The sequence below is a fragment of the Saccostrea cucullata genome, unplaced genomic scaffold, assembly GCF_032062105.1.
Source record: "Saccostrea cucullata isolate Sc308-1 unplaced genomic scaffold, CSIRO_AGI_Scuc_v1 ctg5354, whole genome shotgun sequence".
Classification (NCBI taxonomy): Eukaryota; Metazoa; Mollusca; class Bivalvia; order Ostreida; family Ostreidae; genus Saccostrea; species Saccostrea cuccullata.
In genome coordinates, this window is record NW_026939239.1 from 2237 (window position 1) to 29851 (window position 27615).

At 32.9% G+C, this 27615-nt stretch overlaps 2 protein-coding genes across 2 annotated transcripts; both read left to right on the plus strand.

The window, feature by feature from the left end:
• Window positions 1-8172: 8172 nt before the first annotated feature.
• LOC134252625 (uncharacterized) lies at window positions 8173-10867 on the plus strand. Its single transcript, XM_062735113.1, has 4 exons — window positions 8173-8585; window positions 8663-8721; window positions 8888-9031; window positions 10373-10867. Exons 1-4 carry the CDS (start codon window positions 8497-8499, stop codon window positions 10552-10554), a joined length of 474 nt encoding a protein of 157 aa, XP_062591097.1. The 5' UTR covers window positions 8173-8496; the 3' UTR covers window positions 10555-10867.
• An 836-nt stretch (window positions 10868-11703) lies between these two features.
• On the plus strand, window positions 11704-13326 carry LOC134252623 (uncharacterized). The gene is made up of 3 exons (XM_062735112.1): window positions 11704-12075; window positions 12191-12240; window positions 12586-13326. The coding sequence occupies exons 1-3, from the start codon at window positions 12005-12007 to the stop codon at window positions 13275-13277; spliced, it is 813 nt and encodes a 270-aa protein (XP_062591096.1). The 5' UTR covers window positions 11704-12004; the 3' UTR covers window positions 13278-13326.
• Window positions 13327-27615: the final 14289 nt, after the last annotated feature.

The window sequence follows — 27615 nt, forward strand, 5'->3', positions numbered from 1 at the left end:
ACTTTTCCCGCCAGTCATTTTAAAGTTACAACATTCACAACAACCTCGTGGTTATGCTGTCCCTATATGGTAAACCAACTTTTATTCACGTGCGAGAAATTTTCGCGACGTTCGCGAAAGCCTCGAAATTGCGAATATTTCTCGCCGCGAACAGGTCATTAAAGAATTTATGTCTATTAAAAAACTTAATAGCGAAAATTAATCGTCGCCAAGTAGTTTACTCCTTGAAAAGCGCGAAATACATATAAAGTCGTCGCGAATAATAATTGGTTTACGGTAGTTATTCGCTTTTCTAAGATTTTTTTCAAAACATATTTTTTTCATGATTCTAATGTGTAAAATACTTTATGTATATTTTAGACAATAATTTTATTGCTATTTGTTTGCTATTTAATAAAAATATAAATGTGAACCCGATGTTGTTCTTCTGTACACTAGTTTTCCTATTTTCTTAAGTCGAATTCGCGGGGTTATAAGTGGAAGACTCATTACAGTACGCCACTGTGAAATGGTATACAAAGATTATGTGATACTGGTAATCACTTGTCTCCCAGTTGGTATCGAAAAGCAGAGATAATTTTATGAAGTATAATTGTTGCACAAATCAAATCATTCCTCTCTTTTTATGATAAGTTTGCCACTTTATTCAAAGAAGATCGAGGAGTTTTTCTTTGAAAGCAAATGCTTTATAAGAGCCTTTTTTGTGCCATTTTTAAGTAAGGCACTATAACATGGAACGTCTGCAAAAAAAAAATGACTTGAATTTGAGTTTTTGCGAATAATATACCCAGTGCACGTAAAATCAAGGAGATTTACAATTTTAAAACTTTTTAAAACAAGGATTCTTTTTCTGACAACAGCAAAGAAAATGGTCTTTATTTTTTTAAACAAAAATGACAACAGTGGAAACTTAATGTATTGAATACGATAAACTATTGTAACGTGCAACGCGGCCGAGCTTGGGTGTGTGATGATATGTCTTGTATCACCGAGGCGTTACACTTAGGTTCGTTAACCTGTTAACTCAAATTTCTGTTGACCAATACGTTTATAATCAAATATATACAAATACAATGGGTTTCTTCTTGATTGGACAACCGCTAACTGTGGTCAACGGGTGTCTCCCGCAAGTAAATTTCACTAGTCCTGCCACTCCACTAGTACTGCTGCATCTTGGCACTTCTCCCACTTCTAATTGTGGTATGCCACCTCTCTCTACAACCAAGTGACTGCATTATTCAGGTCTTACGTGCATTGGTGTACTGTGAAACACTTAGCTGTTCATCCCCTGCATCCGTCTGCCTTATTCAGGTCTTACGACTGTATGCAAGATAAGAAACAAACTAATGTTTATCCACTCCGTCACCAGAGAGGTCCCCTGAGTTCCCGTAATACAGCATGTATTACCTCAGTGCAGCTTCCTACATAGGCAGTTTCATACTACTTGTATGATCTGAGAATTAATATATTTTAGTGTTTAAAACTTTATATAAGAACGTAGGTAAAACGTTAAAAAGAAACTAAATCACAAAACCAATTTCCGTTTCATTACCCTCCCCTCAAGATTATATGCGTCCCGCATATGATTAATTATTTACAATTTTTACATCTGTACAAAACTTTTAACGCCTGACACTTTGTGGCATCTCCCTAGGCATCTATGAATGCATCTTTGGCCAGAGTTTCTTGCACATCACCAGGTGCTGATGCGTAGGCCAAATTGGCGAGTCGTCTATTGGCCTGACCTAACTCTGGTATGGACTCAGGTGCTCTTTGCCTTCGTTCCTTAAGCTGAACACGATACAGATCTGTTTGGTTAGGAGGGGAAAACCTCTCCTCAAGGGATCTGGACAGTGTCTTATAGTGCTGTCCAGTATCGCTTGGCAAGTCACCTAACACTGACTGTGCTTGGCCACGCAGTGATACAGCCAGGTAAAGACCCTTCTTATCTTCTGTCCAGCCGTTTACAACAGCGCAAGCCTCAAAATGTGATTTGAAGTCAAGCCAGGAACTGGTTCCGTCATACGTGGCTGGCTTGATTATATGGCCTGTCTTCGCATTGTCTGTCCCCATTGATTGCCTCCGTGGTTTTGGCGTGTCAAACAGATGGCTTGTCACAATGTCGTCAACCCCAGCATTTGGTGTATAGCTTGGTTTGCCTTCGTCAGGAAATCTAACTTTAGGCCTTGCGCCGTACTCGTCAAATGACACATCTCCTGACATACCGGCCGGTTGATTATAAGTACTGTGTGTTGCATATCCATACTCTTGGCTTGCTGCATTTGTCTGACCACCGTCACTGGTTGGCGTTCTCATCCTCTCTTAGACTTTCTCCATTCGCTCTATAGTTTGTGACACCTTCTTATGTAAATCCATTGTCAACAAAATCCCGACGCTTGCCACCAAATAATGTAACGTGCAACGCGGCCGAGCTTGGTGAGTGTGTGGTAAAATGTCTTGTATCACCGAGGCGTTACACTTAGGTTCGTTAACCTGTTAACTCAGATTTCTGTTGACCAATACGTTTATAATCAAATATATAAAAATACAATGGGTTTCTTCTTGATTGGACAACCGCTAACTGTGGTCAACGGGTGTCTCCCGCAAGTAAATTTCACTAGTCCTGCCACTCCACTAGTACTGCTGCATCTTGGCACTTCTCCCACTTCTAATTGTGGTATGCCACCTTTCTCTACAACCAAGTGACTGCCTTATTCAGGTCTTACGTGCATTGGTGTACTGTGAAACACTTAGCTGTTCATCCCCTGCATCCGTCTGCCTTATCCAGGTCTTACGACCGTATGCAAGAGAAGAAACAAACTAATGTTTATCCACTCCGTCACCAGAGAGGTCCCCTGAGTTCCCGTAACACAACATGTATTACCTCAGTGCAGCCTCCTACATAGGCAGTTTCATACTACTTGTATGATCTAAGAATTAATATATTTTAGTGTTTAAGAATTTATATAAGAACATAGGTAAAACGTTAAAAAGAAACTAAATCACAAAACCAATTTCCGTTTCACTATCAAAGTAATCAGAAGTACAGAGAACCGGGCTCATTTACAAAGTAGAATGAATATTTTACAGGAATCATGTTTACATTCTGATGAAAAAAAAAGTTTTAAAACTATCAATATATATAATAAGACCCTGACAGTGAGTTGTTCAATCCTAATACCACGGTCCGATTTTGTCAGAATCAGAATTAATCTGGTACCACAGTTGAATGTAAACAAACAGGCCAGTCTGGTTCCCTCTACTGCTTTACCTCGTAGAGAACTACGATAACACTGATTATCAAAAATCCTTACGCTAATGAACTATGTTCTTTGACTTAGGACTGAACTTTTCAAAGTTATTACTACTAATGTTCATTTATATAAATATAAATAATTTATATAAATAAATCTTCGTTTTATTTTTGTTGCTTTATTTAGTGTTTGTATTATCTCAAAAGCGGTTGAGAGTAAGAACTATATGTTTGCACGTAACTTTCAAATGGCGACTATGGAGTTGACTTCCTGCCTGGAACAGAATGACATAAGCCGGCAATTGCTCTTTGAGCAATAAGCCCGGCTAAAAATTAAAAATGTGCATATTTTTGCTCTAAAAGCCTAAGAACATTAATACGAAACATTTTCTTTTAATGGGGATGAAACAATTTGTATTATTGATGTCAGTTATAGTGCATTACTTTTAATTCATTTTTTTATTTCAACTTAAAAGTTTCCAGAAATGAATACTTCACATACAGAATTGTAGGAAGATATTCTAGGTGGGGGGACATACATAAATTTCTTTGGGCACACGTTCACCTATCAAGAGTTTCTTTGAAAGCCAAAATAAGGAAAAAAAGATCATCAGACGTTTTTCTTGACTTGGCACATTTTTCATGTTTTTAGCAAATAGAAGCTTTGTTTTCTTTATGTTGACTGAATTTTTTTATATTGGTTGTCAGGCCATTACTTACACACCAAGTTGTCCACGGGGTTTTCCGTTTTCCCCTGAACATGACAAGGAGCACACGGCGAATGTGACCGGTCGGCAGAGGAAGCTCACTCCTCCGTGGTACCTGATTCCACCTCTGATGTTATGAAGGTCCGTGTTTGCATCTCTTCTATTTATGTTCCCCAAACGAAGTTGGGGAACATATTGTTTTTACTCTGTTTCTTATTATTAAGGTCTTCCGTCTCCAACGGAAGACCTTATTGTTTTCGTTCGGTTTCTTTTTCTCTATTATTATTATTATTATTATTATTATTATTCTTTTTTTTTCTTACCGATTTTGTGCACGCGAGTTCTCGGAAACGGCTCGGTCGATTTTCACGAAACTTTCAGATCTGATAGATATTGGTCTGAACCTTATTGGAAATTTTTTATATGTACGTCGTCACTTCCGGTCGTGAGATATGGACGATTTTATGATTTTTAGAGGGTCGGCTTGTCCTGGCAATCACTGAAAAACGAATAAAGATATTGACTTGAGATTTTCAGTGAAGGTAGAGGAAGGATCGCTGAATTGCTTTTTTGAGTCTATATCTTTCCAGCGCAAAAGGCGTTGAAGCTCGCCTGAGCCGAAAAATAGGCTCGGAAATATCTCGCAAAATTTAACACGTTTTCTCTGATATCTTGATACTTATCAATAATTTGTTAAAAGATAGATAATAAAAGTTGTTCAGAATTAGATTTTCTATCATTTGATATAAAGAAAAGGGGTGTGACCCCTCAAATAAAGGGCAAACAGGGGCCAAAATTCTCTCATCTATAACTCTTTATTTATCAATTTTTTGTTATAAATAACTGAAACGAAAGGGTTATCATAACAATCTGCATCAATGCATTGTAAAATCGTGATAATATGTTACGTAATAAGAGGTCATAAGGGACCAAAATGCTCATTCTTGGATTCTTTATATCTCCAAAAGGGTAAATATTTTGATAAGCGGTATCGAGTAAAAGATGCTCAGTGTTGTCTTTTAAACATTATACAATCATTCTAAATATGCAATATATAGAACGTAAAAGAATTTAATCAAAGGAGAGAAGTCTTGATATCATTATGATTTAACAAAGATCATTGTCAAAATCATATCTTATCGAAAAATCGGACGGAAGACCTACTCGTTGCTCGCAACGAGATCTCGTCTAGTTATTATTATTTTTCTTCTTCTTCCTGGGTACTTTTTTGTCCGGGAATGATCTCGTAAACTATACATCCGACTAAGGTGAAATGTTTTTAGGGTCAGTAGACATGTTATGTAGATTTGCGGAACGAAGGTCATTTTGCGCGCACGTGCTTGCAAGAGCGTGCACGTGCAACATGTGAAATGACCGATTTAATTGATATAGGCGTAACTTTTTAAATTTTTGATGAAATGCTTTGAAACTTATAATATAAGGATATATTAGAAGCATAGACAATATGACATGGTCAAAATAGCAAGATCTCACGCGCATGCACGTGCGCTTTGCTCTGATTGGCTGAAACTAAAGTCTCAATATCTTTCTTATTTTTTGACGAAATCCTTTGAAATTTTGAAAATAGCCATGCATTAGGATATCCTACAACAAGATATATAGCAATTATCATGAAAACACGTGCATGCACGTGTGCTGCAATCTGATTGGCTTAAACTTTAAATAGCAATAACTCCCTTGATTTTCAACCAAACAGGATGGGATTTGGAACATAGATAGATATACTAGACTACTACAAGAAGGTGTGGTCACCATGCACATGCATACACGTGCATGTACGTGCGCTGCATTCTGATAGGCTGAAACTTTAAACAGCTATAACTCCCTTGGTTTTCAACCAAACAGGGTGGGATTTAGAACATTGATAGATGTAACGGACATCTACAAGAAGATATGGTCACCATGCTCATGTATGCACGTGCGCGCACGTGAAATGAGCAAAATAAAAAAAAGAACACTTGAATGAGGGTATCTTTTTATTACTTTTGGATTAAATGCTTTAATATTTAGTATATAAAAATATATAGACGATATGGTCATTACGCACATGCATTCACATACGCACGCAAAATTTGAATGAACTTTGTACACTTCTGGGTAAACGTTATTAAAGTCTCAAATGCATCGAGTTTGTCTTATTTAATGAAGCTTACAGGGAATATGGCACCAAAAGGGAGTTGGGGAGCGTTTGGGGAACATCTGTAACGGTCCCCGTTACAATTAGCACTAGTTTGTTTTGTTCTATGGACTTTTGAGCTCGTGATCTCCACAAATTTCAATAAAATATCATTTACTTTTCTATATATCGGCAAAAATGACCTTCCATCCCGCTACTGGGACGTACGACTATGTTAAGGCTGCTTAATTTTTCCCGAATGCATCGGGTTACAAGAATATTATTACCAAAAACAGTTTTAAAATCAAATATGAAAGAGACATTTTACAACTATCCCAACGAAAGAAATGAACCCAAGGTCATAATTTGTACAAAAATGGGTCATTTTTTCTACATATGGTATTGTCCAGGGAGTCAAATTCTACGTAGAAAGATGAAGATATTCTAAACTTGTTTTAAGGTGTCCCTTTTCATTAGTCAGCATTGTGCAGTCATTTATTGGACTCAATAATGTTTGTTAACATTAGTTACAATTTTTAGCTCACCTGAGCCGAAGGCTCAAGTGAGCTTTTCTGATCAAAATTTGTCCGTTGTCTGCCGTTGTCGTAGTCGTTGTCGTTGTCATCGTCGTTGTCGTCGACGATAACTTTTCACATTTTCATCTTCTTCTCAAGAACCACTGGGCCAATTTTAACCAAACTTGGCACAAAGTATCCTTTGGTAAAGGGGAATTAAGTTTGTTCAAATGAAGGGCCATGCCCTATTTCAAGAGATGATAATTATGAATTGGCAAAAAATTAATTGCATTTTAAAAATCTTCTTCTCAAAAACCACTGGACCAGGAAAGATGAAACTCATGTGGAATCATCCTCAGGTAGTGTAGATTCAAGTTTGGTCAAATCATAACCCCCGGGGCAAGGGTGGGGCCAAAATGGCCGACCCAAGTTTTACATAGGAATATATAGTAAAAATCTTTAAAAATCTTCTTCTCAAGAACCACTGGGCCAGGAAAGATGAAACTCATGTGGAATCATTCTCAGGTAGTGTAGATTTAAGTTTGTTCAAATCATGATCCCTGAGGCAATGGTGGGGCCAAAATGGCCGACCCAAGTTTTACATAGGAATATATAGGAAAAATCTTTAAAAATCTTCTTTTCAAGAACCACTAGAACAGGAAAGATGAAACTCATGTGGAATCATCCTCAGGTAGAGCAAATTTAAGTTTGTTCAAATCATGACCCCCCGGGGCAAAGGTGGGGCCAAAATGGCCGACCCAAGTTTAACATAGGAATATATAGGAAAAATCTTTAAAAATCTTTTTCTCCAGAACCAATGGACCAGGAAAGATGAAACTCATGTGGAATCATCCTCAGGTAGTGTAGATTTAAGTTTGTTCAAATCATGACCCCCCGGGGCAAAGGTGGGGCCAAAATGGCCGACCCAAGTTTAACATAGGAATATATAGGAAAAATCTTTAAAAATCTTTTTCTCCAGAACCAATGGACCAGGAAAGATGAAACTCATGTGGAATCATCCTCAGGTAGTGTAGATTTAAGTTTGTTCAAATCATGACCCCCGGGGCAAGGGTGGGACCAAAATGGCCGACCCTAGTTTTACATAGGAATATATAGGAAAAATCTTTAAAAATCTTTTTCTCCAGAACCACTGGGCCAGGAAAGATGAAACTCATGTGGAATCATCCTCAGGTAGTGTAGATTCACTTTTGTTCAAATCATGACCCCCGGGGCAAGGGTGGGGCCAAAATGGCCGACCCAAGTTTTACATAGGAATATATAGGAAAAATCTTTAAAAATCTTCTTCGCAAGAACCACTGAGCAAGGAAAGATGAAACTCATGTGGAATCATTCTCAGGTAGTGTTGATTCAGTTTGTTCAAATCATGACCCCTGGGACTAGGGTGTCAAGTTTTACATAGGGATATTGAGGTAAACCTTTTAAAATCTTCTTCAAATAGTTCAAAGTTACGATTAGTGTTATTTATATAGAATCATCCTCAGGTAGTGTAGATACTATTTTTTCAAATGATGAATGCTTGGGGGGGGGGGGGTTAAATTCAAGCCTGAAGTGCTCAGGTGAGCGCTGTGGCCCCTGGGCCTCTTGTTTTAATATAACAACACATTCCGATCAATTTTTAAACTTTTTTTTAAAAATAATACCGGATGTTTATATATTTTAGAAAGGATGTTACGGAAAAATTGAATAAATCTACATTCTATATATGGCTGTTAAAAGTATAATTCAATTTAATTTGAGTGAAAGTCATATTATAGGACAGTTTTAATTAAACATTTATTTTTCCTGGTATTTTCGTTAATTGGTGGTTTTGTAGAATTAACTTCCCTTATCGAAATTTACATCTAATGCATGTATTAAAAAATAATGGAAGTAAATTTTAAAACGAAATGGTATTTGTCAACAATGATATTGATCCAAACCGCTGGAGTGCTGAATACTCTGGAATTCAAAAGGTATGAAAAATTAACATTGAACATATAATTTGCTGAATTATTGTAATGGAGAAAATAAATGTATTTCTCAATTTTAGGGGCAGTTCTACATGTAAATATAACTTTTACTTCGATAACCAATCGATGGACTGTATGGGTAAGTTATCTAATATGTAGGCATTACATGTAAGAGTGCAATGAACCAAGAAATAAAAACATTATGTTTGATGAACGATAATTAAATTAGATGTATTATTTCCTTCAAAATATTCCTTCACATAAAGATATAATTTTTTGCTTTGAAGATTTTTTTTTTCATGCAGAGTGTCCATGGGGAAGTTTTGGGTTGAATTGTTCACAAGAATGTATTCTGGGTTTCTATGGCCGTCTTTGTCAGGTTGCTTGCGAATGCAAATCACAGCATTGTAATCCTGTAAATGGATGCCAGATAAATGTTACTCAGAAAGGTGTATTTCTCTGTTCATAATTTGAATTTTAAATATAATTTAACTGAATATCCCAAATGAAAAAAAGGGGGAAACAAAATACTATAACAAACTACTTACAAAACGCTGTGTTTTGAAAATATTCCGAGTATAGCAAATCACATGCAAATGAGCTAACAAAACACAATAACAAATTACTTTGAAAACACTATAACAAACTACTTATGAAACACTCTAACAAACTACTTACAAAACACTGTTTTGAAAGTATTCCGATAGTATAGCAAATCACATTCAAATGAGGCTAACAAAACACTCTAACAAACTACTAGCAAATCATAAGTAACAAATCATCAATAAACCACTAAATTTGAATTTTAAAATTATAATCCACAAGTCTTTGAAAACATTTAAACACAATCTAAACACAATCTTATTTTGATACATTATAAACACTTCTTGTTTCACAGTATTTTGAATTCAAGGATTGACTTCTTCAATCACATATATTTTCACAGAATTTTCAAGTATTATAATTAATTTAATTCATATCACTTAATCCAAAGCTTAAAACTGATCTAAGCTAGCTAGTTTATGGATTAAAGGACAATCTTAAAATAAACCAAAACCCAATAAAAACAAGCCATATACACATCCACATTCACAGATTGAAGGTTATACTGTAGTCCAATACAAAAGAATTAACTTTATGACATGCAATAATAAATACCTCTTTTATATCCAGATTCATACTGATTTTGCTTTTTCCAATCAGGGATCAATAATATCTAAAACAGTGCATGTCCCTTCACCAATCTCTTTGTTTCTCTCTGACCTATTGTGCTGGTGGTTTGAAAATTGGCGCAAATACTAGTCTAACACAGGATGTAAATAGATAAGTTGTTCTTGGAAGCTTTTACTACTCTTAGATAATTCAACCCTAAACATGTCTGTTAATCAAATGAAATGCTAACAAAATATTACTTGGATGCACACAAGTGTAACGAAATACTTTCAAAATGCAATTTCATTCTGCAGAGTGTAAAGAAACATTAATAAAACACCAACATTGTAATGAAACATTAACAAAATACCATGCCATCCCCATCCTATTAAGTGTTGCATTGATGTTTCGTTAAATGCAACACTTTCAAAACGTACAAACAAAATACAAAAGTATGTTTTGGTAGGGTTTTGAAGATATTTTAAAAGTATTTTGTTAGATTTCTTTTTCATTTGGGATATATGAAAAATACGAAAGATATTTAAAGGTTTTGGCTATTTTATTCATGCATTTTTATTGGTATTTTTAGTTTTTTTTATGAATAGCAACTTTAAAAACTAGATTTATAATTTCAAAAGTGTCCACAGAAGTTATAACGTCGGGCCAACAGACTGAACTAATGTCAAGACGGTTGGAAACCCCCATGGATATTTCAACACTGAACACGGCAACACAATCAGAGTCATATCTGGACAATTCGACGCTAGAAATGGAGACTACAACATCCAGTAGATTAAAACAATGTTACCTGATTATTTAATATCATAAATCTGCTATGAATCTGTTATGTAATGTAGATAAAGGTACTGAAAAGATTTTTTTTTTTGTTAAAAACTGGTTTCAATTATGGTGTTATGGGCACGTCTAAGATTTTACATTATCAATGCAAAGATGATGTTGAATATCAAGATCAAAGTATTTGATATCCCCTTTCACCCTCATTATCTAAAGAAATCAAAGGGAAGAAAAGGGTTGGGGATAGGTGTCGCTCCCTGCCTAAATACTTGTAGCTTACATGTTATGTGTGCCTGAAATGACCGATTTGTATGCTAAATGTCTGCATGGCTAAATGATGACTGATTGAGAATAATAATATTGTTGTTAATCCTATATATTTACATTTGCAAATGTTTTCCTTTATATATCACTACTGAAAGCAATACGTATCTATTTAAGAAATAATGTATCATTTTTAAACATCTATTGGGATATAAATACGGGTTGGTCACGAGATTAAATTCCATAAAGCCCGAAGGGCTTTATGATGAATTTAATCTCGTACCAACCCGTATTTATAGCCCGATAGATGTTTTAAAATGTTACCTTATTACTTATATTTACATTTGTGACTTATTCATACTTTTTATTTACCTGATTGTGACTTTAAACGTGTGAAATGCATTATTTTTCAAACCCAACGGCATGTATGTTATCAACTGAACGCACGTCGACCCTTTATGACGTCACTGAGAAATTACGTAGAACGATTATCTATACGCACACCTATGACCTCTTGACCCCCTACCTGTATTTATACAGTACAAGATACGCATTGCTTTCAGTAGTGTCATATAAAACAAAACATTTGCAAATGTAAATATAACTGTACAAATACAGTTTGGGGGTCAAGAGGTCATAGATGTGCGTATAGATAATCGTTCGACGTAATTTCTCCAGAAAGGGTCGACGCGCGTTCAGTGGATAACATACATGCCGTTGGGTTTGAAAAAACAATGCATTTCACGCGTTAAAAGTCACAATCAGGTAAATATAAAGTATGAATTAGTCACAAATATAAATATAAATAATAAGGTATCATTTTAAAACATCTATCGGGCTACAAATACGGGTTGGTACGAGATTGAATTCATCATAAACAGCTTCGGGCTTTATGGAATTTAATCTCGTGACCAACCCGTATTTATATCCCGATAGATGTTTAAAAATGATGCCTTATTTCTTAAATAAAATTACATCTTACTGTATTCCCTTACATTTCAGAACTTTCATCATCATCATCATTTATCAGTAATATTACTACAGTTCGGGATTACGGACGTTTACCTCAATCAAAAGCATCAACCAGTATACTGGAATATGCTTCATCGGAGAGGCCTAAGGAAATAACAGAATTTCCTACATCTGTAAAACCCTCAACATCATCATCAACATCACCATCATCAGATAAAACAGAACAGAACAATCATTGGATGTTGGTTGCCTTAATTTTGATTGCTTTGATAGCAGCAGCATTTGTTGGTGGCGTTTTTAATGCACTCAAGTAAATAACATTATGCCTAATCACTTATCTTGGCAAATACAAAGACAAGATATTTTTCAATTTATATTTATTTTTACAATAATGAAAAACGCTGGTCATCTCATATCTTTTTCAGACCTAAATGTAGAATGCCTGTTGTTTGTAATGCAAGAAGTTCTAGTCAAGGTAAAATAGACATGTATTTACTTGTTATAATGAAAAAAGTAAGAAAGAAAATAAAAATGATTGGTTCCATGAATCTTTAAAACAATACTTTTCTGTGAATAAGACATATCAAGGATCCATTGAAATTCAAGAGGTAGGACCAGCTAAAGTGTCTAGAAGTAATAATTTTATGCGTATCCTTTAATGATGATAAAATAAAAGGAAGGATTAATTGTTCGGTGGATTGATAAGTTTCGAAACTAAAAATTATTACCGTGTCTAAAAATTTAAATCAAGAATCAAATCATTTAAATCCATTTATTAAAAAAATGATATTCATATATTCTGCTCTTATTTTACAAATAGATCACGCAACTGTCAACGATCAAAAGATGAACAAAAATATTCAACAAAGAGATACACCAAGGACTTATGATGAAGAGACCCAAGACTATGATGAAATTCAGAAATCCCAACTAAATCAGCAATTGAATCCCGCTCAGTGTACGTCTATCGAGTTCAGAAGAGAAAATAGTGTATCCGAATATAGATCTAGTAACTCACAGAGACTAAGCATGTATAAAAGGATCTCGTTCAACTGTGATTACAACATCTTATTGTTGAAACAAAGACAGAGCGCTGCTATCTATGATCATGACTGGCGTAGCACTGGAGCTATTCTTGGTACTGATGAAGAGTTTGTTACACTTACAGGAGGCGAAAGTTTGAATCTACCCGGTACAGCTGAAGATAATATTTTCCAAACTTTGACTCGTAACTTTGATTTTAGCCGAATCAAAGGAGAAGAAAGGCTTGATTGTTCACTTGGATTGATCCGATCTACTTCTGAATCTCAACTCTCTGAATTTAAATTTGCTCCCAATTTAAGAGAAAATGGCTTTGACAAGGTATCGAATGAAGAAGAGCTTTATTGTGAAAAAGAATCTATCGAAGTAGCAGAGAGACCATATAGCATCTCGCAAGAATATATTCAGAGAGAAGTTGAAATAAGTGAAGTAGAGGAACTTAAACCAGAGATAGAGATAACATGCTTTTAGTTGTGTTAGGACGATTTGTGTTAATTTTTTAATTATGCATGTCTCAATATTTTCAGTCAACCAGGAAATGTTTAAGAATAAATGTTGTTAATCGCTGAAATCGAATCTTTGAATTTGTTTTCCTTTAACAAAAAATAAACTAAACAAGTAGGAGAAGAAATTTAATCTAATTTTGAAAGGGGGGTTAATTACTCTTCATCATATCTTTTGAAAATCATGAAAGCTTAGGATATTCTTCGTATAAACTTTTGAAAATTATACGAAATGCACTTAAAGTCAAATAATTCAATGAAAATATGTCGATCTAAATAAATTTTATGGAAAGCGTGTTCTTGTGTATCAAATCAAGAGGAAGTCAGACACTAAATGCAGATTTAAACATCACTCAGAATTTTACAAGGAACATTCCCTATTTGTTGTTGTTTTTGAACTTTGTTCTACATTTCCTATTTGTGTAATATTTTTTTCCTATAGGTACACACATATTTTTATATGGACACTTCCGTACAAGTAACATGTTATCCATATTTTGTTAACTGCATGGGTCTTTTAAAACTGAGAGGACTCAATCTATTCATCACACTTTTTTTTTATAGTATCGATATACGTTACGAGAAGAGTAGTCCTGTCTTAGAAAATAAACTGGTAAGGAGGAGAGGGGTTCCTATATGTAATATGTGATTTAATTGAATAATTGAATGTTGCTTTACCCCATTTAAGGATTTTTCAACCAGATAAAGAGATCATCCACTTATGGTCAAGTGTTTATGCATAGTTACATTACTGACCAACGTCTAACGCGGGACGTTAGATCCTAAAGACTCATGACATTTACTTTAAATGCTCAAGACTTAGGTAGAGAACTGTCACTATCCGTGTTAAACAAGTCTTTGACGCTGCACTGGGACAGAGACTGAATTTAACCTACAGGTTTTAAGAGTGCGAAAGGAGCATCAAACCCTTAGGGTCCATTTTGTACCTGGGATGATGTAGAACTCTTAAGTCCGTATACTAATATATACGAAAACTTCTGATATGCATAGTTGAAGGAACTGTTAGAATTCTACTTCATTCTAATGTTGTGTCGTTAGAAACTGGGGGGGGGGGGGGGGGGGGGGGTTCCCAACTTTTATACATGTAAATACATCAAGTTTAGATGGCATTTTTAATTCAATTTATCGTGCAACACGAGTGATTAAATAAAAGCAGAGCCATCTTGCGACGATATTTCATTTCACTTAGAGATTATATTTTAATGCAACCGCTCTGAGTTTCATGTATATGTATTGACTATTTACATGTATATGGATAATTAACATGAGCTTGCATTGATGTTTTTATGCTGTTAATTCTTTAATTTTTTGGCAATTGTTGAATTTCTATTCGTTAATTACTACTTCAGTTTTATTTAATCACAATCAAAATCCATTCAGTGCTTTCAGCATTTAAAACATGATTATAGTTAGATAAAATCACATTTTAAAGTGATTTTATCGTAGGCCGGAAAATGGCCTTATAGAGAATCAACCTTTGAAAAGTATTAAGTTTTTAAGCTGTTGGTTTTGGTAAAATCTTGTGATTTTAATTGTCCAAAAGATCCTTGGAATTTTTAAGTACAGTAAAGCAACTTTTATTTGCGACAACTTTATTTCGCGATTTAGCGAGGGTAAACCATGTCGCGACTATTAATTCTTGCGATATAGCGGCAAAGACAATGACTTTACCTAACATGGGGTGATAGTATAATTTAAAATGATAATAACAATAGTTGAGCATGGAACAATAAAAATTGCCATTTATACTCAAAGATTAAAAGGTAAACGCATTGTCGATAAAGTCATGGTACACCCACTTTTTTGCTTCAAAAGAAGTGGGGTAGTCTATAGCTTGTTTAGAAAAGTGATGTTACATGTAAATATTATTAAAGCTGCATATTCTGTATAACTTTAAGTATTTGAGTATATTAATTTTGTCTCTAAACTTATTTACTAAGCTAAGTAATATTAGTGTTTAGATTATGTAGACTAGATATATTTCTCGGCGTTTCGGGCATTAAAATATATACGTATTGTTACTTTTAAAGAGGTTTTTCATGATTTATACTTTTTTCCGCTGGCTCAATCGCTATCACTTTCTGTGTCTTCGGTCCATATCACTCTCCATAAGTCCTTATTATCACATATCGACCTACACGTCGCCCGCGTGGTTAGAGTGTCTGCGCTAGAGTCTCGAAGTAACGAGTTGATCATTACGTCGCGGGTTCGAATCCCACTTTGGGTCGTGGAGACCGGTTCTTCAGATGAGACAGAATATACCGAGTTCCCGTGTCTCAGTAGGCGCTGGCACGATAAAGACCCCTCCTTGCTTAATGGCCCTGAATGCCGAGTATAAGACAAAATTTGTAGCTCTTTACCGGTAAGTGGTGGCGTGTCCATATGAGTGAAAAATTCTCAAGATGTACGTTAAACAATTAACAATCAATTGACCCACACTGAAGTCCATTATCGTATAATATTTCAATGATATAATGCAAGTTAATTGTTGTTTAAGCTTAGAAAATTATTGAGGAAGTAACTTTTGAAATTTCCGAATTCGATCTGACTCAGATTTAAAGCCTGGTTTAGTATTTTAAATATCACATCCCAAAGGTCAATAGTTACCTTCACTTTTCCATATGCTTCCACAAAGATGAAGTTTACCTTCAAAATTATCTTGTTTGTGATAATTGTGCACAAACAGTCAGCGTTGAACTTCACAGTAGGATGTTCTAGGTACGTTTAACTTTAAGGTAAAAGACCAAAACATACTGGTATTTATGTGTTGGTGTGTATCTTTAAAATTAATGTATAATATAAAAAGAATTCAGTATTTTCAAGAAAGAATACGAAAAGTGATCAAACTCAAAATATAAGAAAAGGACAAACACAAAAAAATCCCGAAAATAAGCAAAGATAAGATTAGGTGCTAAAAGAACTATACATCCCCTGTCGTCCAGTCACAGCCGATCTGATTTAAAAATTGTGTTCCTTGCATTGTTTACACTTTTATTTTAAAAACTTGTTCAATTTTTTATACCGTAAATTTGGAAATTTTTTGCTAAAGATAAATTCTGTTCAAATTTTTCTTTTCAAAGAAAAAAATATTACATTCATTTCTTATCATTTAATTATGGTTTTAAATTATTAAAATGAAATTTTCTTTCACTTTACTGTGAAATTTATGCATTAAAAACAATGCGTATGAATATATCACAACGTTGCTGAAATTCAAACTTATAGGCCTAACGAAAAGCAAGTTCTCAAATATTGTCGTGTCATTACCAACCTTTTCCAACAATAATTAACGGTTCTTCAACACAAAAAAAAAATACCTGTTGGGTTATTATATTAGCTATATCCCAAGTCCCAACGGATATGTATTTTCCCCGGTATTTTCCTAAATGTAAAGGGAAGCTACTCAAATATCCAAAAAGTTTTAACAGTTATGTCACAGAAATTTTTTATTTCGTTTGCGCATCTTTTCATCAGAATTTCAAACTAAACATATAATAATGTATTACAACCTGTCAATGCTGTAAAATCTTAAAGAGTCCGTTGCCGACTGTTTAAGATTAAAAGAATTCCATCCTCATTCATGCGGTGACGCCATCATTCCATCATCTCCATCATTCGTTTCCCAAGAATAAACAAATTAACAAATTCCCCAGCTTTGGTAGCATAAAATCATTTTTTCACAGTTCTATTGTTTATTCTATTTATCTTAAAAACAGGTTTTTAACATACTTATGCTGATTTCTTTCCTTCTTTCCCATAACTGTATTGTTTTCAAGACGATTTGGTTTGTTTAGCAAAGGGGAATAATTCAAAAAGAAACGAAAGTAGAAAAGAAGTCAGGAACGTAACGGACAAGTTTCGAGATTCAGGAAAATATTTATATTAAAGAAAAAGTATTGAATTATTCCTTCCTAAAGTAATCTGGAAGCAGGAAAATAACATGTAAAGACAGCCAAAGTAGTTCTGGCTTCTTGGAGCAAGCGAACTCTAGATTCCATTGGTGCAATTTTCAAAAGATTTTTTTATCCAATCAGAATTAAGTATTGTATAGATATTGAATGGTAATGATATCAAACTCAATAATTTCCGTAAAACGGTTATTTTTTTTATTAAATAGTTCTCCGAACTTTTGAAATGCCCCTCGTACAAGTAAAAAATGTCAAATAACAAAGGTGTACCTAAGTTTGGTCAACCTGAGTAATATCGATTCTGATCTCCCAATCCTTGTCCAATCAAGGTATAAATTCCAGTACAAAATTAGTTACTGGCAGTTTGAATTGAAAGGTTCGTCTGACTGATGTTTTTCATTAAAAGCATGCTCTGCGTATGAAAAATTTCTAAAACGAGGTACATGTTTCACGAACAAGTTAAAAGACCTGATTTTGTAAGCTCTATTGTCCATACAATGACCTTGTCAGCAAATACAATTTATCATTGAATCAAATACTGACTGACGTTTTTCATACTAGTCGCAGACCATTATTTACACACGAAATTGACGGAGTATTTTCCCGTTATTTCCCGATAATGACAAGGAGCACACGGCGGGTTTGACGGGTCGACAGGAGATGATCGCTCGTCAATGTATCCTGATCCCACCTCTGAGGATTTGGAGGTCTGTGCTTCCTCTCCTCCTATTTTTTATTGCTTTATTGGCTTTTAATCTTGAATACTGTTTATTATCTCCATATATTTCATGTTACCATTATATTGCATAATTATATCTCTATTGAATCCTTCTAACTATAATCATGTAGAGTTTGATATATAAATTAGTTACATTTGTTGTTTTTTTATCAACAAAATCACAAATATTTATTTATATATAAGATAAAATGAAGATGATCTGATAAACAAACTCGAGCATCTATATAAGGACACGTAACCAAATTATGCCTGAACTCTACATTTGAAATGTTAAGGATTATTAAATTCAATTAAAAAGTGTATAAAATGAGCACTGTTTTAAGAAAACAATTTCCTGTAAAACAGAAAAAAAAACACATATCAATCCCTTATATTAGCTACATATTCATAATTAATGTAATTAAGAATAATCAGAAGTTTTCTGATTATTTGATGGAAAAGTAATCAGAAATGATTTATTACTTTATTTAAACAAATGACTGTTATTGGCTTGTAAACGATTACAACAAACCAATATGAGCTGCATTATCAAAAATTTTATTTTTCTGCTTAAAATGTGTTATTATCATAAATCTGTATATAACTTAAACGTTTGTGATCAATTAGACTAAAATAAAGCAGAAGCAAAAATTTATATGCTATCCAATACTAGTAAACTACACAGTTGTATATAAGAAATCATTATTGTACGGGACGACAACAATGTAATTTTGATTTTATCGAAGCTAATAAATAGTATCACAAATATATTACAAATACAGAAGTTTATTAGCATTTTTTTCTGTCATTGAAATAGTTATTTACAATTTTGTAACAAAAAATCCCAACATCAAAGATGCAGCACATATTGCTTTAATATAACAGGATGTGTTAGTTTTTTTCTTTTCTTTTTTTAAAGGAAAGTTTATTTCAATAATTGTAATCTATTTCACGATAACTCAAATTGTAGAAAGTATATCATTGTCATACATGTTATATAATTACATAATTTGTATATAAAATATGATGGAAAAATATTTCACAAACTTTAATGTTTGGTGGAGTATATATTAAACGGTTTACGCTAAATGGTACCGTGTACAGGTAGAAAAAAAAGAGTTTTCTTTTTTATTTTTCATGTTACTCTAAAATTAGTTTTTTATTTTTTCCTTTTTATCTTATGCATATTTTCAGTACCTAGATCAATAAGATATATTTATACAAGCATACAAATTTACTAGGATATGCCACTGCTATATCATTTCATTATCAAAACAATGTCTCTTAATTTAAATGTATTCTCTTTTAAGATTTCAACTTCAAATAAGATTTAAAAGAGAGGTACATATGCCTTTTTATGAAAGTATTACTAACAGATATCATTTTGAAAAAGTTTGATTTCAGATTTTAGATCAAAATAATTTATAATAAACTGCACATTTTTGTTGTTATTGAATAATATTTTTTTAAGGAGAAGGACATCAGTGCTGCTTTAACCAGTATCTAAGCGATAAAACTAAGGAATGTACTGGTACGTAAAATTTTTTGTCTTCTTTTAAGCTGGAAAATATAATACATTCTAACAAAAATAAGTATTTTATTTGAATGACAATTAAATAGTAATAAAATATGCAAGTGAAACAGTTTGGTATATAATTCAAGACATCGATTTCTTTTTCAATGTAAAATAGCATACCTATTATTGGCTACAAGAACCAGGCAGGTATCAACAGGGGGCAGGAGGCCCCCCACTTTTTTTCCAAACAGTACCATTACTATTTAAAATGTTCATTGAAAGGCTAGTTCCCCAAACCACTTTTGACTACAGTAAAGTGATATAAGGGAAATGTAGTATTGTATGCCAAAAATTGGTACTGAAAGAAGTTGGTATTGAAAAAAGTCTACTCCCCCCCCCCCCCCCCCCCCCGAAATAGGATTTTCAAGTTTAAGGTCTTTTTATATTTATTCATATATTTTTGCTTGTCAATCTTTTCAGGTAAGTAGAATTTTTTTTTCTATGGTTGCCCCCCACCCCACTTTCAAAAAACGATGCTACCTCACTGACCAGAACAACACATGAACAATATAACTTGAAATGCATTAAAATATACACCGTTTTTACATGCACACCATAGCAGAGAAAGGATAGCTTTAATTTTTTTAACCATTATTTATAACCAGAATGTCCACCGGGATCTATTGGATGGAGCTGTAAGCTGACATGTCCCCCTGGATATTACGGACGGTTGTGTATGTCGGTCTGTGAGTGTCCTAACTCTTACTGTAATGATGTTGTTGGATGTACTATTACAGGTAACACAATTATTCAGACAATCAACGATTTTGAAAACTTGAAAAAATTTTGAAAAAAATTTTGAAATAAAGCAAAATAATTGAGAAGCCAACTTTTTAAAGACTCTTACAAAAAGATATATACTGAATGAAGTGTTTATCGGGTTATCTCAAATGTTTCCTTGTAAGAACTCTATTTAGAGTTTCATAATGTTGCAAGAGAACAACGGGCGGAATATTTCGTGGTTGTTTATATATATACAACAATTCATGTCAAGCCTTTAATCAATAACTATAGAACTATAATATTTCTCCTCAAATAACAAGTGAAAAGTGTATTATGAAGCTAACTTCATGCACATTGTGTAAGCAACAAGATCTAGAAAGAAAAATCAGGGTATCATATCACCAAAATAAAACATCATTTAATTTAATGAATAACTCAGTTTTAATACTATAAACCATTTATTGATTGGGTTAAAGGGCAACACGCTTTTTGATGGATCGAACTGTAAGGTAACGTTTGCCCAAAAACACCGTCAACAAGTGTTCTGTGATATGTTTTCTTTTTATTTTAAAGTTTCATATATGAGAACACTGGTTTTTATGTATGATATTATTGACCAGATTTAGCTTATTCTGAATAAGGTGTAAAAAAAACTAATATACTGGAACCGTTAGATTTTTTTGAAGGCGTAAAAATCTGAAGAGTCGTTTGTGTATAATATACTGCTGTAAAGAATCTATGGTGTTATAAATTTAAATGACTATATGAAGATCAGATAGAATAACTCGACAAAATCCTTTCGTCAATTCAGTATATGTTTAATGTCTAAGAATTAGTATGAAAAGTCAGTCAGCATTTGACTCAATGATAAATTGTATTTACTGACATGATCATTTTATCGACCATAGATCTTACGAAATGATGACTTTTAACGATACTGCTTATATACTTGTTTTATCAACTTGTTCTTCAATAATTTACCTCATTTAGAAATTTGTCATACATAGAGCATGATCTTGAGTATGAGATAAACTAAGATATATAACTCCATGTACAAGGGATGAAGGTATGAAGATATATTGCTTCATAAGTAAGGGAAGTTGACGATTGAAAAGTTAAAGTGATCAGGTTTATCTTAGAGCTTGGTTGTAAGATATCCATTGGCGTCTTATTCAAGTAAAATATTTGAATATGAAACAGATGTGTCAGATTCCATTTTTTCCTTTATCTTTTATCTCAAGCTTGCCAGGATATATGGACATAAGAATGGAGATTGCCATTTTTAATTAATTGACAATACGTCTAAATGTCGAGTTAAAGGCAACAGTAATGTTATCTTCTTTTTACGCATAAGATTTTGCAAAAATCTGCATTATATGAATACAAAAATAGTTCTGCTAATAACAGGGCGTTATTGGTATTCAAGAAAATTCAAATAGATGAATATCGATATTTCTGCTATCCTGATGCCAAGTTACTAATTAGTATCCTTCCAATTTTTATTTGCCATTGAATGTTGAACTTTGACTCAGCTTAATACTAACTGTTTTAAAACAGGATGTTTTGATAACGTTTTATATAGCATTTACTTTAATTTCTGCATTGAATAATTAAAAAACACTTGCATTTACAGTAAGAAAATTGTCATGTGAATATTAAATGCGATATGGAAATATCAAACCGTATTCATGCTCTAAAGTTCCTACAAACGTTGCAAACCAGAAGCATAGCAAACATGGATCTCTAGCATGTCTAAACATTGAAAAGCACAGACTCTTTTTTATAATAGAACCTGAAGATTTTGCTTTACGCTGCAAAAAGTCTACTGATTATACATAAGTAAAGACGGTCATCTTTTCTGGACAATTTTCATTTATTAATAAATACAAAATAGGAGTATTTATTTGCATTTTCAACATTAGTCACTGCGACAAGGCTTTGTTTTATTTTGGACCTCCAAAACAAAACAACATTTTGGTTTGTTGTACATCCCCATTACAGATGAATTGTCTTTCCCTGTTCTTACAGTTCAGGACCTCTATTTCATCTTTTCAAATGAGATGTGTTATATCAATAGTTATAATCTTGATATGCCTAAGAACATAAGTAAATATCATACTTTATTCGGAAAATATTTCTCATCACATAATCTCATAAATATCAATCTCGTTTATTTACTGCTTTAATGAATGGTTGACGTCACTGAGCACTATGCGTATCTGGTATCAACGCGTTTTAAAAGTTTGCATGTTTCTTAGGCTTATAGTACATTTGATTTGAAATGTGACAAATAAAACAGAAATTTTAATTATATATATGAAAAAATATATTTATTTATTTATTTATTTAAGAATCACTCTTATTCTGGACAAATTATTCGAGTATAACCTGGTTTGGGTCAGTTTACGCGAAAGCAGATTATGAAATAGTAAAATATGACCCAAACCAAGTTATGCTCGAATTATTAGCCAACAATGGAGTCATTCCTTATAATTTAATTTCATTGTGGAATGTAAAGTTTCGTTGCTTTTTATGATTTCAAATTTGCTGCTCAAGAATACAACCGTAGTTAAGAAAGTGATTGGAAGCGACGGGGGGTAAAAACAGATACACAGGCGTAGTGGTTATGTTTTTTTTATTTTCTTGTGGTTAGATTGAGTTACTGTTTGACATTAAAGGTATACGTATTAAATCTGGGAATTTCCACGAATCATGAGGACTGGAAATGATACAGATGATTCAGGAGTGTGAGTCGCCATACCAAACCAAGTTATACAGAAAAAATTTGCTTTTCCTTTTGGATATAAACCAATCAGATGTTATAATACACACAAAATCAAATTATTTACCTATAGTAGTTTACCTGTAAGATTTCAGTTCCTTTCAACTATTAACATTGAGATCATTCTTACTCTTTACATATAAAATCTTATAATTGTTACAGAAATGTTGGACGCAGAATATGTATAATCAAATAATTTATATTATTTTTAACTAAACATATTTTAAAGAACAAAATTGGTCAGAAAGGTAGTTCTTGTAGAAACTTTCATTTTTATTTTACATGCACAGGAAACAATGTGATATTTTGATTTTAAAAGCGAAGCATCGTCATGTTTTCTATTCGAATTAGATTGGTATGATCGAAATTATTATTATTCACATATCAATATAGCATATTTTTGTACTTCATTGTGTGATTGCATATTATTGACCTTTTTATTACTATGTCATTTTTTTCATATCATTATCAAACAAATTCATTTCTGAAAACAAAGCAGCGCTTCATACTTCAAGTTAATTCCCATTTGCTTCCCATTTGCTTCTAATGCTATTGTTCTTGATGAAAATCAATGTTGGGAATTAAAAATGTAATAAATGTTTAATTTGGAGTGGAGGTCTATTTCACCTAAAAAGTGTTAATCCGTAGACAAATGCTTTTTAAAAAAAAAACCAAACAAATTGTATGAAAAATGCCAATCACCATTACGCGTAATGGCAAGCTGTGAACATTCGCAAACATGCAGTATCATTAAAATCATCTTAGATCGAGTCAACTGAAATACTTAAACGCATGTACTTGATGAATGTATATTGCTGCATAAGTAAGGAAAGTTAACGATATAAAAGTTAGAGACATCACCTTTATCATAGAACTTGGTCATTGTAACCTAGTGATATAGCGTTCGCTTCCAGAGCGGGAGGTTTGAACATATTTTATTGTATAAATACTATACAAATGGTTTGAACACAAGTTCTGACAACTTACTAAGTTCTCACCATACAACTGTCAATATATATACATAGGGAAAATAAGTGACAAGGAATATCGATGTACAAACATGTTTGTTAAATTGAAACATACATTTGTTACATATGATAAATATACGCTACTGTTAATCACTTTTTATTCGCGAGAACTTTATTTTCGCGTTATTACGCGAGACGGTATGCTCACGAAAATTTGAATTAGAATTTCTTAAGATTATATATAGTACTGACCACAATTCGTGAAAATTTGGTTTCGCTAATAAAGAGTCAATGACTATATCGCGAAAATAAGGTTTCGCAAAAATTAAGTGATCTACAGTATATAGAGTGTAAGTGTTAGGCAGTAATAATTAATTAAATCTACCAGAATCTCTTATGAATCTCTCGGTAATGTTTCTTCTATAAAGATCATAATTTAAAATGCAATTGTGTCGTAGTTTAGTATGTATGATATTAAGTCGTCTATTACCATGTAAGAAATAAGAAGGAGGGTCTGCTGGTTTTTTTTATGTATGTTATTTTTAAAGCTGCTAAAAGATATGCTGTTTCTAGTGGTGATACTCAGACTATTCCATTGGTTTATTGTATCAGGAACAAAAGATTTCTTGAATATTTCAAGTCTACATCTAGGAATAGTGTAGTCCTCTCTATTGCGTGTATCGTACTTTGATTCATTACGTCTTGTTGCGGGAAAAATACTTTTTAAATAATCGGGTACTAAGTTGTGATGTACTTTGTACATAGTATTTAGTTTTGCTACTTTTCGCCTATCTGCAAGAGGTTCCCATCCTGTTTCTAAATATAATGCATCTCTTGAAGCGATAATTGGTAACCCTGTAATAATTCTTGCAGCATAAAGCTGCACCATTTCTAATCGTTCAACATTAGCGGGAGGTCCAGGTTCGATTCTCGTTTGCGGCACCGGTTCAAACCTAGAACGTGAACATGTCAAAGATATCAAAAAGTCTGGATTTTTATTTATCGCGAGGAAGGGTTGTACATAAAGCTGAAAAGTCGTAAGTTGTTGAGGTGTTGATTTTGGTAAAAATTTTTGATTTTTTTCCTTGACCTTTTTTGACTATCCTCATGTTGAAATCTGACTTACACCACTTGAAAAGAATTTAGCAAACGAAATTGAACCATTTTCAAAAAGACGTAATGTTGCCTTCTGCAGAAGGACTGCCTAAATTTGACTCAAATCTGAACTTTCTTAATCTTCAGGACACCATTTATTTTTTTTATATATTTATGATGGAAGTTCTATAGAATTTGATAGATTTAGATTTGATTTGGAAAATTTTCTGGAATAAAATTCTTCCTACTTACCTATCCAAACTTCATGCTGAGTCGGCAATGGCAAAAACATTTTAAATAAATGTTGGAGCAATCTATTGAGAAATGTTTGTTTGCCCTTTTCCGATCCAAGATGAAAATCTTGGGTCGGTAGGTACGAGTAGGATTGAAAATTATTTTTCTAAGAGAATTTCAACTTCAATGCTAAATTTTCAACATTGATTTTAGGGAGTAAAAAGAACTATATGTACATACATTTGTATATATGTATGAGTATAATTTGGATGTACGAAAGGTTTCTAGTCGGGCTACGTTTTGGCAGTCGGAAGGGGATAACCAAATACATTTTTAAAGATGGTCTGCTATCATTTTTCTTTTTGTAAGTGAGTGGCCTATATAGGATTTGCTATGACAGATTTCTCTTATGATATTTAATGTTGCTTAGCCCCAAATTTTGGGTATAAAAGCCCACAATTATTACAATATTAAATATGGCCGTACAGATAACGTGATCTTGAATTTTAACTCAATGTGAAAACATAAACATCAAACGTATTATATTTTTAAAGATGGGCACTACTTCAAAGGCATTCAATGTCAATCAAATGGTAGTAATTCTCCAGAGCAAGTACTTTTTGCCCATATCAAGCTTTTTAATAACTTCAGCTTTAAAAATAAAGTAAAAATACAGTACAAAGAAAGGTCTGCTAATAACAGGGTATATTTGTTTCCCATTTGATTCCAAAAAGATTATTGTAAATTCTTGTTAACAAAAACATATTGTCAGTCAGACACTCAAGCATCTTTTTTAATAAAAAAAAATCTGATTACTTGTGTTTGCAATCAGAGTGTTTTAACAAAAGTATTTTGTAGAAAACAAAACAAAACTTTATAATAAGTGAAAACACAAACTTTGATAAATTTTACTTATCAGTATTTTTTTTGTTCAAACTTCAATTCAATAAATAATACTTCAGGCTGTAATAAAATCAATGTTAAAAAGGTCAGTCAATGATATTTCTAAAGGTAAAAGTCAAATATGTGAGTTTTGTTAACAATGTATTTCCTGGTTTAACTTCCTCTCAGATGCTAAACAATTCAATAAAATTAAATACACAGATATATATATATATACTTCATTAATAACCCTTCTCTCTTTTCAAGCATTACAGAACATTTGATAAATAACAATTATGACACGCACATACATCACTATGAAAACATTTAAAAATAATCAGATAATCATATTATGATAGTAATGAAATAAGTATCTTCTTTTATTTCCTCATGACTTTGAAAATGAATAAAGATTAGCCGAGAAAAAAGAAATGAATCTCCTCGGTATTGGTTAAGGAGTTTTCCCAGGATGTTTGAACTGTCCAAAGGCAAACAGAAAATCATGATAAAAATGTAGTATATGTGAAATTGTGTTCCAAGCTTTTGATTGCTGTATAGAATAAGCAATATACAAAATTGTTCATGCGATTTGTATGCATCTTCTCAAAAAGACATTGATATTGTTAAAAAAATATATATGAATATATTATATCCGGGTAAATCTATTGGTTAATATATGATCTTTGTGCCAAGTATATTATCATAGTGTTCCTCAGGTTTTGTGCATTACCTCGTACTTGTATCAAGGGAAAAACAAAACTACAATTCAATGACCTGTACCTATGACCTTTTCCTTAAAGTTAGGACTGTTAAGATTTGGATTTAGCGCCTACGGAATATATTATACACTATACACACAGCAAGACATAAATACAAAAGATGTCAATAATAGATATTTGAAAGTAAATATGTATCTTGATGTAGTCAAATTGCATTTAATATTTTATCATGATTTATTTAAAACAAACATTAATGCATGTATTGTGTTACAAAACCGGATTCAGATCTTAGAAAAATATTTACAATCAGAAAACAGCTAGACCCCTGCATTCAATGCTAGTTAATGAAGAATACATTAACGTTATACAAGCTAAAAGGCTTAGTTTAAAATTGAAAGTATCTGATGAAACCATAATTCTTTTCAACTCAATTAATATTAGAAATTTTCAGTATTGTCCCTTTTAATCGGTATCAAAGGAAAAGTGGTTTAATGGGGACTTTCCTATTTATTCAGCTGAGGATCATTCAAGACACTTGGAAACTCGTGTTTTTCTAAATGAAGATACTTTATATCATGGGTCAGAGTCATATGTTTGTCACAAGGAAAATTGTGAGAAGTGTATGACAAGTATTGATTTTGGCATTTAAGAAATCACAACTAATTAGTTAGTTAGATTGA